The following is a 15065-nucleotide window of genomic DNA, read 5'->3' as shown; positions in this document are numbered from 1 at the left end:
TTATGCATCTCCAATTATGAGGAGGAGAAATACTATTACAAATTATGTTAAAATATGTATATCTGTTATCTAACCATTCGAAGTAATTGCTTGTTCAGCGTGATTAGGTCTTTACCATATATGTCAGAGCGTGAGTGGTGCTTATTATAAGCACATGTATTCTTTCATTGTCACTGTAATAAACGAACCGACATGTTATTGACATATATGCGTATTTTTACCTCTTAATCATTTCCATTCGTAACCACAATCACGTCAGTTAGATACCAAATGCACGAGAGAGATATGTGGGGTTGTGGTTTACTATTTTACCGTACTGATTTTGAAGGTTATATTATGACGAGGCATGTAAAACAAATATAGTCCCAAGTTCAATCCATTAACAGCTGTGCCTCTGAAGCACTTAAGAGAGAGAGAGAGAGAGAGAGAGAGAGAGAGAGAGAGAGAGAGAGAGAGAGAATAAGACAGACAGACGGACAGAGAGACAGTGACAGAAAGACCTACTTTGCATCAGAACGACGTGACTTGTATATACTATTCTTCGCAATGCTTTTAGTCAAACGTTTTTTCCGGTACTACACGATGGCGACGATCGATAGGGCAAAGGGTAAGACCCATAAGGTCGAGTATAATACGATGAATATCAAACCTGAAATGCAGAAATAGAAGTTTACAAACATTTAGTACATGTAACATATAATACAAAATATCAGATCTCACAGACCTTACTTTACTTGCAGATGTACTTGACTCCAATCATGCGGTTATGTTCATATAACTTCGATCATGTACATGTAACATACATTTATATAACATTCATATAATCATTTGCAAACGTGTTAGCTATTGTTCTTCAGCATTTTTGCAGGACACATCCAGTTTAGCTCGTTTCAGAATTTGAAAACCTGCAAATCTCAATATCTCAGCCTTTGCGACAACGGAAAACCTCCTTCAAAGTATTACTATGGATTAATATATTATCAATTTGTCCATTTGCCGAAGTTTCCTTCTCAATAATTGCTGAAACATCTCTAGCGTTTCTCCCGAACACCTTGAAATATATGCCGTCTGTAGATGCATCGCATCCATGTGTAAGTGATATGATTCAAATAGCTTCAATATGACGATACATGAATTATATTCGATTTGAGTTTATTTTCCAGTGGCTGAATGACGTGAAATGTTGCTAGCGAAAGACACATGTGTGGCCAACTTAAGTTCAAAAGTGCATGTCCCGTGACGTATGCCTGCTGGATCTCCACGTGACACGGAGGTATGACTGTAATCATCTTCAATAATCTTAACAATGTAGTGTATTTTATGCATATCGCACAATCTCTTTATGTACGCATATCTGCAGGTGACGATTCAGGCTATTGTCCTTTGAGCAAAAAAAAAAAGCAACACGTTTATTGAGTAAATTGTTATAGCACGGTAAATGTATTTTAGAACTCTCATTTATATTTCGACAGTTAAATGATGTATATTTATGAAATAATGTAAAATAGCAGTGTTTTCTCTTATACATATGCCCTTTCTTCAGAACAGTAAACGTGAGCCAAGTGAGTCGAGAATGTACATGAACTAAATGGATTTGTAATAGTTGTTGTTTTCGTTCACAAGAACTTGTAAAATCTAAGGTGAAATAAATTCACGGACATGATGTAAACGGAATATTTTATGTTGTACGAATTTTAACTGCCCATTGAAGTGTCATTTACGTACGATCAGCTTGCGGCTGGTTAGAAGCCTTCAAATCAGCGAGCCGATGCATCATTTCATCTCTGGTTGTTAATGCAAATGCAGTATGGAGGCCACCTGCAAGGGAAGAAAATATAACCGTTTTAGGCTAAAGTGAGTTAACCTATTTTCCTTTTCGCTTTTCCTGCAAGAATCCAACTCGTATTTAGTAGTATTTATGTCTATACCTATGAAAAATGAAAAACTACGTTAGGTGTTTGCAATATTACATCATCCATGTTAGATATGTGTGTGTCTGTGTTTTGTTTCTCTCCTTAAAACGTCAAGGAAAAACGTGGTTAGAAGCTATTCCAGACTTCGAGTCACCAAGTCTCGGCACCATTTCACCTCTGGTTGCCAATGTTAATGAGGTATTGATACCGGCTGCAAAGGTGGAAAATATATCTTGTGTTTAACACAAATGTGTTAATGTTTTTTTTTATTTTAAATTTGATGTAAGAAACCAACTCATATTAGGTGGTATGGATGTCTGTGCCATGTTTCATCATCCAAGGTTACAAAGTTGTATGTGTATATGTGTCTGTGTGTATGTGTGTATGTGTGTGCGTGCGTGTTTATCTTCAGATTGAAACCCCAAGAATATTGACCAGTCTCTGAAGGGAGTATTAGATAAAACACAATAGATGTTATTGGTTTCTGCCGGATACATACCTTTGTTGGGAATTTCGGCTTTTTGCTGGCATGCTCACAAGAAGGTAATGAATGTAAATTGTCACTTGTCAAGAAAGTATTACATACGTAGTGGCAAACTCTATCTAGCAATTCATCTTTGAAGAGAATACTATAGTATCATGTCTTGAATGTGCGCCTTTGTGATTTATGTTTTGACTTATTCATTTTGGTTTCCAGTAATCGCTGTGTCACTAGTATTCAGTATTTCCACGGTACTCCCTTATAATTCCTAAATCAAACAATATTTTGAAAACATTAAATCTTATTTAAAATATTAAACTTACTCTTATCACATATAACTGTATGATTTTCATCACATGACGTGGTACCGAATTCAAAACTGTCATGGTCCATCTTCACTATACCGATACAAATCTGTGTCACCGTCTGTCCATGACCTGCACAAGATACGGCAAAAATGTTTGTAGAATATCTGAGATGACTTTCTAGGTCCTAAGACACTTAATATCATCTATGCGACAGAGAAATATTTTTTTTATTCTTCTGTATTTTTATATACCGTATGCTGGCATTCTCAGTAATGTGTAATATGAATTCGTCTATTGAAATAAACGCGAGGACCTAATTGTGTATTTAGTCAACGCATCGGAACTCTGCATACAGTGAGATAACTTAAACACATGTTCATCTTGTTATACATGACTTATTATAAATGACTTATTATACATGATTCAACTGACACTGATAATAGTTGTATGAGCCACGTTATGCAGTGGATACTGGCTACAGCTGAATGAATCACATAAAAAAGTGGATACTGGATACAGCTCAATGAATCACGTTATTCATTGGACACTTGATATAACTGCATGAATCACGTTATTCATTTGATGCTGGAAATAACTGTATGAAGCACGTTATTCATTGGACACTGGCTATAATTGTATTGATAATGCACCTTATCGTCTACAAAAATCACCCAAGAGTGAATATTTAAAACATAAAATATTACTCATAAAATTAATATTGATCTGAGACAGATAAGGTGTTATGGAAGTAATACTACCATATGAAGACTGAATATCTATCTATCTATCTATCTATCTATCTATCTCTCTCTCTCTATGTATAAATATATATATATATATATATATATATATATATATATATATATATATATATATATATATATATATATATATATATATATATATATATATTCACGCGGATGAAATTTGTATATGTCATTTGGACTAAAAGCCTACTCAAACTGTTGATGATACTGGTATCATTGAAATCCTTGATCCAGTGTGTCCTGTTTACTGGAATTATCATTGGTATTATAAAGGTTGCCACTCCCTGCATGGACGCACTGGACTTGAGACATTCATTTTCGGCATCAGCGTACGGTAGCGTATCCTCATTGTTCTCGAACTGTCCATCTGGTCGAAATTAATAAAATGTTGATACATTTCCGACGATAAAAACAGGATCCAGATCATAATTTTACCATTTATGTCATCCCCAATATTAGCCAATCAGTTGCTTCTATTCGTTCATTCGACTTTGTGATTGACTCGGTATTTGCTCTTGCACATCATATTACTTTGAGAGTATATGCAACCATTAAATTACTCTGTCATTGGTTTGGAAACATTAATCATTTCATAGTGCAAAAGGATCGTTCCTAAATGTTTCGTATATTTATTTCAAATCAAATGTAAATTACTAGAATTTAGGATCGTGGCGATGAACGCCTGAAAAGATTTAACATACCTAATGTTTTCACCGACACAAACCGGATGTGATCCATATTAAAGGTTCCGGATCAAGTATTTTTCTTCTTATTTGTAGTTATATTGTTACATAAAGTTACAAGGTTAACAATTCAAAGAATCAGAAAGATTTTTTTCTTCAAATCATTTGTTAACTTTTGTGATGACAAATGCACTCATGATTCACGAAAACGTGCATAATAATGAGTTATTCATGTATCATTTTACTGTAGTTCATAATCAATTAGGTTTTAATCGACAATACAAGAAAGAAAAACAAGTATTATTATTGCTGAATTCAAGGTTGTTACCTTTGTTGCAAATGTAAGTAAGGTTTTCGTTTGTGTCCTCTCTCCTCACTGTGACATATCTGCATATTTTTTTCGTCTCGTTAGCGTCTGTTTTGTATTAAAAAAATACAAAATGAGGCAGCCAGAACTGCGACTGGTGCAACATTCTAGAAAGAAGTACAATTCACTTTAATTCTACGTTTGTTTTGCTCTGTTTCATTTATTTATTTATTTTTGTACCTTCCCTGTCTGTACTCCCAAAATATTCTAATCTAGAGCTACACAATTATGAAATAAAATATGTTTAAACTAAAATCTATCAGAAACAAACACATTATTAGCAAACAAGTTGTGTTAAGAAAACTTGGTTTAGAACGTTCTGTCTTTAAAACTTTTAATCCCTCTTAAATATACGCACATAATAAAGAAATGATTCTGGAAAATTACATGCAATCAATATGGTGGATTTGCCAAGATTTCCATAATTTACAATATTAACCTTCTTTTTAAAAAAGGCATCAAAGTCGTAATGACAGAAAAACGTATGTCCGGAAATCTGGTACGACAATGAAATATATTGCTAATCACTTTGCGTAGAAAATTTAAATTTTTAATTTAAAACACTTATATTGTTATTGAAAATGAATATTTCAGACGTGACAGTATTTGCACTTGTAATCCTCCAAGGTCGGTACGATACCGTGATGCTAAATTATTTATCTGTTAGATTTTCATCATAAAAAAATATTCAGTGCAAACATGTTTTTGGGGTAGGTAAACGGAAATAATATGAATAATTGCTTTATTTGTTTATTGTTCTTTTATTTTAACCATTTTCGGTATTTCAGGTGGTTGGCCTACAAATACAAAGTGCGAAAATGTTGTGTACTTTTTACTTCTTGAAACAAAACGTTTTACGAGATCTGTGATTTGTTTATTTGCACCAGAATCAAGTTTTCCCAGTTTTGTTTTGTGAAAAAGACAGTATCATCTATAATCCCCCTAAGCCAAAAAAAAAAAATTATGAAAATATGGACAGTGAAAAACTTTTCGTAGTAGACGGAACCTCTAAGTCACTAATCTGATACGTGTGCACATTCCGAATGATTGTTTAATTTGTCTATGAAAAAGATTCAGTCTGGTGAACTTGAAGTTTGTATGACATTAAAAACTGCGGATGAAAAACAATAGATTGCAAAAGGAGACAAAGGCTTTATTCTTGGGTGATTTTATGTAAAACAAGCTTATGGCGTTACGCTACAGACATCTAATGTGACATATTTGCAGACTGTTTCCATGTCGACATGAATACATTGACAGAGGAAAAATGTTTCTTGAAAATGTCAATAATACGCTGTTAATTGTTCAGTTTAAAAATAAAACAATAAAATTTTTATGAATAATTATGCAGAAATAAATAAAAATATAATGTCAACATACACACTACAGACATGCCACAGTTCAGTCTTATAATACATTACATGACATACGGATGATGCAAGGGCTTTCAATATGGTAGATAATTATTTTAACACAATTCTGAATTGCATACAAATGTTTTATACACCTTTCCAGTTTAGTTCTAAATTATGTATATGGTGGATATTTTAAAAATAAAGTAAAATTCATTTTGAGTAAATTAAAAATATCACGAACGCATAATCTACCAAATCTCTTTTTCCACAATTTCATCCTATAGTTAATGTACTCCTCAGACATGTCGTTTATGATAGAGTAACTTTATATATAAAGAACATATTGGATACCAAATATATTTCAAAAATTAAATCTCTTTTGAAACTTTTGTTAGAGCCAGCAATTTTTTAAATTCATTTTTCAGTGCTAAGTTGTAAAAGCTATGCGGTGTTTACAGGGTGTAAAAACCATGTGATCACCTACACCTTGATGTAACTAGACATCATAACATCCCAGTCTGACATCACATACTCGCTGATGTACAAGACCTTACCGATTCCTAGTCTGAGTAGATGATTATTTATATGATTTGGCAAAGCCAGCCTACCCATATTCACCAAGTGCTGTCAGCAGTTGATATAATGCATTTGGCTTTAAAGGACCATCAATGTTTACAACCAAAATTTGTTATGTGTATGTGTGTGATTTGGATTTTTAAAGTAGCTTTAACAATTTTTCAGTCATATCACTACGATGTCTGCAGTTTGACAGTTTATAGTGATGACTAGCACTGGGGCATCATGCCGCAGACATGTAGCATGATGCCCCACCCAGTCACATTATCCTGACACCAGGCCGACCAGTCCTAACACAAACCTCTTAATGCTGAGAGCCAAGCGAGGTAGCTGTTAGTACTATTTTTGTAAGTCTTTGGTATGACTCGGCCGGGGATCGAACCCACGACCTCCCGCATCCGAGGCGTACGCTCTAACCACTAGGCCACCGGAGCGGAAAAACTTGGTATAAATGATTGTATAAAACATGGTATACGTGGCATACGTGATCGTATGAAACACGGTATACACGATCATATAAAACATGGTATACGTGATCGTATAATTCACTGACGAAAGAGAGGAACGTTTGAAAAATGTTTGTTTAAAAGCTATATTTATACAATAAAATATTTGTATACAATTTAAAGTTTTAATGTAATGAATATACTCACATCCATTATTTCAAATGTATTTAAATAATGCTGATTTACAAAAGTACGATTAAAAACAAACAGCAATATTTTAAAATCAGAACATTTACATATTGCCTGCACATGCTTCAGCAGTGCAGTTTTATTTCCTTTGCTAGGTTAGATAAAATTAATTTCTATTTTAATGTGGTTGAAAATAATAACTACATATTAAAATAAATTCAGCAATGTCCTTACTGTAGCATAACATTTCATCGTTTTTTATGTGCTCCGTTGTCTTAAACTATTATTTATGCTTGAGTCAGATTTCCTTTTATTCCGCAATTTTAGTTTTCATGAAATTTAATTATTTTGTTCAGAGGTTATTTTACTGTCAGCAGTTCTGAGAAATGTCATCGGCATACGTTATAACAAATATGTGGATTGTGTTTGGCTTAATTTGTATGCCTTACAACTATTAATTTTGAACAAATATAAATGTGAAGGTACAAAGAGATTACAAATATATTGATTTAACATACAACCTTATCGAGTACTAAGAGAGCACTGTATGTATTCTGCCACATTATTCTCCTTTAGCTTCAGTAACTACAATTTTGCGATGTTTAGCTTGATCCATGAATAGATGTTGAATGATCTAGGATCTATACCTTGGGAATACAGTGTGACGGACAGACGAGGAAACAAACGGAACAAGTGTATACAAATCCCACCAATTTTTGCTAGGTAGGGTATGACAAAAATACAAAAACAATGTTTAGCTTACTTTTTTCATAGCAGAAAGTGTATTCCTTTCCATCAATCCAGGCGAATTCTCCAACACGCATCTTTCCAAGAGTGCGTGCAGCTCGCATGCCGGGAAGAATGGCGTATGACATGTTGGTACAAGTTTCTCGTGCTGTTATCCATGACAGTTGGTCAGATAATCGGGTGAACAATGTTTCGTTTCCTTCGTGAAAGAGGTACATTAAGATCCAATCAGAAGTTAAAAATCGTATGTCATAATACAGAATAAAATCCGTTAGATTTGATAAGACATTCGAAAGTTCATATCACGTTGTTTACTCATGCGAGAATTCGTATGTACCGTCTGATGCACGTGAAGTGCACACACAGGAAAGGTAATCCGTATTAATGTTACAGACTTTTCTGATTTGGCTTAAAAAAAGGTAAAAAGTTCAATGGTCTGTTAATTTGTATAACCAATGGTTTGTGGATTTGGATTTTTAACGTAGCTTTAACAATTTTTAAGTCACATCGCTACGATGTCTGCAGTATGACAGTTTATAGTGATGTCTAGCACTGGGGTATCATGCCGCAGACATGTAGCATGATGTCCCACCCAGTCACATAATCTTCACACCAGGCCGACCAATCCTAACACTAACCTCTTACTGCTGAGCGCCAAGCGAGGCAGCTGTTAAAACCAGCCAGTTTCGTGCCACCAATGTGGTCGGTAACTAACGGTATACTAATATATGCATTGCATTAAGGTTATTTTAGTACTGCGCAGCTTGCACTTATTTGAAATATTTAAAAGAGAGTTTGTAACTCTCTTATTTAAAGTCAATATGAAACACAAATAATACCATGGTATATCAATTTTTACTGCGATTATTTATATTCTTCCTTTCTAAAACACTATCCACCCCCACCCCACTCATATCACGCTGGTATTATATTGTTAAAAATTGGACTATGTAGGAAATGCCAATGAAACAAGTTTCTTTTAAAGGTGGTATTTTGTGAATAAACCGAAGATTTAACTTTTATTTTATAATACATAATTATGTAAATAACATACATACATACATACATACATACATACATACATACATACATACATACGTACGTACATACATACATACATACATCCATACATACATACATACATACATAGAGATCTTGCTTACCAGTTGTTGTTTCGGAATACACACTAGCCAGTTGAAATTGAAGGAAAACTGTGAATACTGCAATCAACATTGTAGCTTCAACAGCATATCAAACTCCCAGACATATAAAGTGGATATATTACCTAAGAAACCTTACAATACCTTCCAGCATTTGCTTAAAGCAAATAACATGATAAGATGACATGACAGATATGACAATGCACGAAACAAATGTCATGATATCCTTTCAACCTGAAACCTGTCTACATTTGCCCATTAAATGATTGTGATGTGGTCGGTAGATTGTATTAATGTTCTCTATCACTTGGAGTGTTTGTTACATATTCAGCATTATGAAACACAAATAATACCATGGTATATGAATTTTTACTGCGATTATTTATATTCTTCCTTTCTAAAACACTATCCACCCCCACCCCACTCATATCACGCTGGTATTATATTGTTAAAAATTGGACTATGTAGGAAATGCCAATGAAACAAGTTTCTTTTAATAGTGATATTTTGTGAATAAACCGAAGATTTAACTTTTATTTTATAATACATAATTATGCAAATAACATACATACATACATACATACATACATACATAGAGGTCTTGCTTACCAGTTGTTGTTTCGGAATGCACGCTAGCCAGTTGAAACTGAAGGAAAACTGTGAATACTGCAATCAACATTGTAGCTTCAACAGCATATCAAACTCCCAGACATATAAAGTGGATATATTACCTAAGAAACCTTACAATACCTTCCAGCATTTGCTTAAAGCAAATAACATGATAAGATGACATGACAGATATGACAATGCACGAAACAAATGTCATGATATCCTTTCAACCTGAAACCTGTCTACATTTGCCCATTAAATGATTGTGATGTGGTCGGTAGATTGTATTAATGTTCTCTATCGCTTGGAGTGTTTGTTACATATTCAGCATTATGAAACACAAATAATACCATGGTATATGAATTTTTACTGCGATTATTTATATTCTTCCTTTCTAAAACACTATCCACCCCCACCCCACTCATATCACGCTGGTATTATATTGTTAAAAATTGGACTATGTAGGAAATGCCAATGAAACAAGTTTCTTTTAATAGTGATATTTTGTGAATAAACCGAAGATTCAACTTTTATTTTATAATACATAATTATGTAAATAACATACATACATACATACATACATACATACATACATACATACATAGAGGTCTTGCTTACCAGTTGTTGTTTCGGAATACACACTAGCCAGTTGAAACTGAAGGAAAACTGTGAATACTAAAATCAGCATTGTAGCTTCAACAACTACAAACTCAAACTCCCAGACATATAAAGTGGATATATTACATAAGAAATCTGACAATACTTTTCAGCATTTGCTTTAAGCAAATAACATGATAAGATGACATGACAGATATGACAATGCAAGAAACAAATGTCATGATATCCTTTCAACCCGAAACCTTTCTACATTTGCCGATTGCATAATCGTGCTGTGGTCGGTAGACTGTATTAATGTTCTTTATCACTGTGAATGTTTGATATATATTCAGCACAACTCATTATGGATCAAATACGGACAGCTGTAGGTTGATAGGAATTTATATTGTAAATGATGAAATCTTGAAATTATGTACTTCTAAAAGTGGAATCTAATAGTAATAATGCTCGCTGCTCTGTCGACAACTTAATTATTTTCCTTTATCACTTCTAAACCTCTTGTACTAGGCAACAAACTCAGTAAAAAAAGTCTATAAGCTGTGTAACACCTTTAGAGCAAGGTTTCTTTTAGAAAACAACCTTTCTGAGTGAGATTACAATTGGTTGTTTGTAAGCTGTGATTTCCCCATAAGGTTCCTCTGCAAACGTACATAAAAGATCAATAACAGTTATCACGAGGGCACTTAGGAAATGGGAATTGTAATACACCACTACAGAACAAATTTGATTTCATTTTATGATCCATTATACATTCGGTGTAAAAATTAGGCCTGGCGGGCTGACCAGAATTTGCGCGTAGGTGCAACAAAGGCCCCTTCATTGGCTGTAGCACAAATTTCTCATTTCAATAATAAAGGAGGTCACACAGACGCCCCCCATTATATATATATATATATATATATATATATATATATATATATATATATATATATATATATATATATATATATATATATATATATATATATATGTATATATATATATATATATATATATGTATATATATATATTTTTTTTTTTTTTAAATTTTCGACATAGACTTGTTTGCTGTTACTTTCATTCTTTGGAATTATGTTTCGCCGAGAGTGATTTAGTCAGCAGAGTCTTAGACTAAGCTGTAATTTTCTTTTCTGCTATTCTAATATTTTGAATTCATGAAATATAATTCATATAGAGGCGTAATGTTCATCAGTGTTGTCATGTACTTGTTCTTATCACCATGCCAACAGGAAACCGAATCACATATTTATTATGCAGGCAAGAAGGAAATCCAAGTTATTTAGCATCGCCGAGATATATTTCTTCAAAGCCTACATATGTTTATCAATTTCATTATTGTTGCTGTAAGGATGCCCCTCTCCCATTTCAGTCATCGCATTATTTATTTTGTTTTTTATGCTCGTTCAATTGAAGTAAAAAACGTATTATATATTTAATACCTATTTATGCAATTATTATTATTATTATTATTATTATTATTATTATTATTATTATTATTGTCATTAGTAGTAGTAGTAGTAGTAGCTGTTGTTGTTGTTGTTGTAATAGAAAATATCCATAGGCTTCTGATGCCAAATATTAAAACAGATTTATTTTGGCAAAGACGCCAAAGTCATTATTAATCGTTATACCTATCCTATGGAAAAATGGTAACATCTTGGTCTTCCTCCATTTCCTAAGGTTAGACACTGTAATCCTCACGGCCATTTCTTGAGATTGGACATTGTAATCCTCACGGCCGTTTCTTGAGGTTGGACATTGTAATCCTCACGGCCACATTGTAATCCTCATGGCCATTTCTTTAGGTTAGACACTGTAATCCTCACGGTCATTTCGTGAGGTTGGACATTGTAATCCTCACGGCCATTTCTTGAGGTTAGACACTATAATCCTGAAGGCCATTTCTTGAGGTTAGACACTGCAATCCTCACGGCTATTTCTTGAGGTTAGACACTAATCCTCACGGCCCTTGGTCTGTTTAGTGCTACGGCCCATGTTGGACCACATTCATTTCACCTCAAAAATCAAACTAACTGCTCAACATGTCTTTCTGTATGTCTTGCTGATAAGGATAGCATCAAGATACAATGCTAAACGCACAAAGACATCTCCGGTAGCCCAGGTGGTTAAAGCGTCCGCCTCGGATGCAAGAGGTCGCGGGTTCGAATCCCCGCCGAGTCATACCAAAGACTTATTAAAAAATGGTATTAGTAGCTCCCTCGATTGGCGCTCAGCATTAAGAGGTTAGTGTTAAGACTGGTCGGCCAGGTGTCAGTATATATTATGACTGTGTGGGACATGATGCCAGACGTCTGCGGCAGGATTCCTAAGTGCTGGACAGCACTATCAACTGCCACACTGCAGACATCGTAGTGATATAACTGAGAAATTGTTAAAGGTACATTACAAGTCAAAATCACACACACACCATACATACATTATGGGATGCTGACAAGAGGTTCTGTTAATATCAGTGTGAACCAATGAACTGCTGGCAATGAACTAACTTGCTTTAGAACTGTCCATCGATCCAGATTCTATGCAAAATTCTCATGCATGTAATGAAGCAACAACTGCAGCCACTTTTGTAATAATGACGCCTAAGACGGAGTAACTGTTGCTGAAAGTCCACGCAGAGAGAGAGAGAGAGAGAGAGAGAGAGAGAGAGAGAACACAATTTATACTGAACAAGATCGAGAAAGTTGTACTCGTTGGAATTAATCAAAAGCATCAGGTGATTTGAAACTTAGTAAATGCGGCGTAGAAAAGTCTTTATTCGTCATAAATATAGAATAACGATGCCCAATGAACCAGAATTACGGCCTTGTATTTCTTATAAGATATGGGTGTTGTTAGCTTTCAAATAAATACCTTCTATAGCACAAACGGAAAAAAGCCACAACGACGAATAATCATTCAGTTCTCCTCATTTAAACATTTGTTCCACATGTAGTTTTATCAAGAAATATATATCTGAGAGAAACACTTCATAATGAATTAAAGGCAACTCCCAAATCTATAATCTATTCATGTGGAACAGTAGATGGCTATTGTTCAAACATTTAAAAGCTTCATAGAATGCTTTATTTACTCTACATTCAGAACGTCTGTCATTCCATAAACTATTAAAAAATATGTAATCTAATACATATCGTTTGACAAGTGTCTACCTGTGACATAGTATCTTAGAGAAATTAATACTTGCATATCGAAATGGAGAATTGTGACAATATTTCTTGGATGCTTCGGCGTGAAAGGTGAAACAATATGTGTGCGCGTTTGCATATGTATATATATGTTTGCATGTATACGTGTGTATATAAAATTTTCTTTATGGTATGTGAACTGGAACTAAACACATATTCTGTAAATCAGCTAGCTTTGGAAAGCGGCACCAAGAGGTTAAAGGGTTGCTCTGACGGAGAACATAGAGAAGGAGTTACAGTGAGGAGAGTTTTAATAAAACTACAACTCTTCGAAAGAAGATTCCTTAAGAAATATAAAACCACGAAAACCAAAAAACGTCTTACTCCCCTCCCCACCTAAACCCCAATTTACAACAGATCACCCCAAAGCACTGGCAATATATCGAATCCTCCGAACATCTGAAGAGATATATCAAGAAGTTCCTATGGTTGCGTACGGTGGACTTAAAGCTCTGAAGGACCATCTGGTGCGTGCCAAAGTAGCATCCAACAAAAGCACAGATTCAGACACAAACCGCTGCAAAATCAAGTCTTCCTAATGTGCACAAAAACTCAGAAACTAAATCGTTCAGAAATTCGACGACAGCGGTTAGCATCATGATCAATCAGAAACTAGCGAGTCAAACTAGAAAGGTAATCAGTCTTCTAACGTGTAAAATCTTTGCAACTCTTCATGTTTGGGAAACTGTTGATTAAAAAAAAGCAAATGAATAACCACTAGAACGTCATTCGCAACAAAATCTATGCGAAACTCATCCACCGCGACAACTCGACTATGGATTCATTCGAGTCCATCGAGAAACTACTAATTAAATCTAAGCTCAGGTGGACGGATATAGTACGCATACGAAAGAGGCAATATTGGACGCTACAAAGGAAAACTCACATGTAGCTCGGCTTAAATAAAAAGTCTAACTGGCATCAGTTTTATCAAATGGTACACATTTTTTCAATAATATTTCCTCAAATAACTGCTTAGATTTATTATTATTATTATTATTATTATTATTATTATTATTATTATTATTACTATTATTATTATTATTATTATTATTATTATTAGTGGTAGTAGTAGTAGTATATCTCGCAGCACCATTCTCTTAAATCATTTACTTTAGTACCTCCATGCATAATTTTACCAGAATATAATTTCTGTTGTAAATTTTATACATGGCGATGATTATTCGGCACGCATGGTTTCTGTCCTTTATCCCCAAGCTGAAATTAGCTCCTAACACTTAGCTTAACTGTGAGATAAGCACGGTAATTCTTTCTTTGATTTCTGTTATGCAACTTTGTTGGGATGACGACAGTCTAAAATAGACATTTAGATTACCCATTTAAAGACCGCTTTTCTTCCTTCCATCTGTTTATATCATGTTGGAAGATTTCCTCCTTGTCATCCAAACATGTGAGAGACAAAAATATCCCTTTACTTTTGTGCTTTATGTTTGTTTTGTGGATGTAAACTGTTTCTTCCCCTTACAAAGAGCTTCATTAGCTTAAAATGTTGACACACACACACACACACACACACACACACACACATATATATATATATATATATATATATATATATATATATATATATATATATATATATATATATATATATATATGCACGCAAATAATACTGTCAT

The 15065-nt window shown here is 34.0% G+C and overlaps 1 protein-coding gene across 1 annotated transcript; it reads right to left on the bottom strand.

Moving 5' to 3' along the window:
- Positions 1–524: 524 nt before the first annotated feature.
- Positions 525–8439, bottom strand: LOC149791787 (uncharacterized). The gene is made up of 6 exons (XM_089969264.1): positions 7849–8439; positions 4481–4567; positions 3660–3836; positions 2718–2831; positions 1726–1818; positions 525–649 (listed from the first exon to the last, which is right to left on the bottom strand). Exons 1-6 carry the CDS (start codon positions 8048–8050, stop codon positions 576–578), a joined length of 747 nt encoding a protein of 248 aa, XP_089825390.1. The 5' UTR covers positions 8051–8439; the 3' UTR covers positions 525–575.
- Between the last annotated feature and the right edge of the window lie 6626 nt (positions 8440–15065).

This window comes from Sinohyriopsis cumingii, chromosome 9 (assembly GCF_028554795.1).
Source record: "Sinohyriopsis cumingii isolate HCF-2022 chromosome 9, ASM2855479v2, whole genome shotgun sequence".
Lineage (NCBI taxonomy): Eukaryota > Metazoa > Mollusca > Bivalvia > Unionida > Unionidae > Sinohyriopsis > Sinohyriopsis cumingii.
The sequence above is the reverse complement of the archived record's forward strand: the minus strand, read 5'-3'. Positions and strand labels throughout refer to the sequence as shown.

Bases quoted from the DNA above. Each gene is read 5' to 3' on its own strand.
- LOC149791787 (XM_089969264.1), bottom strand. From the start codon at position 8,050: ATGTACCTCTTTCACGAAGGAAACGAAACATTGTTCACCCGATTATCT. The intron at 4,568-7,848 runs GTAAGCTAAACA...AATACAAAACAG, and splicing joins CACTTTCTGCTATGAAAAAA to ACGCTAACGAGACGAAAAAA. The intron at 1,819-2,717 runs GTAAGTTTAATA...CTTCCCTTGCAG, and splicing joins TACAGTTATATGTGATAAGA to GTGGCCTCCATACTGCATTT.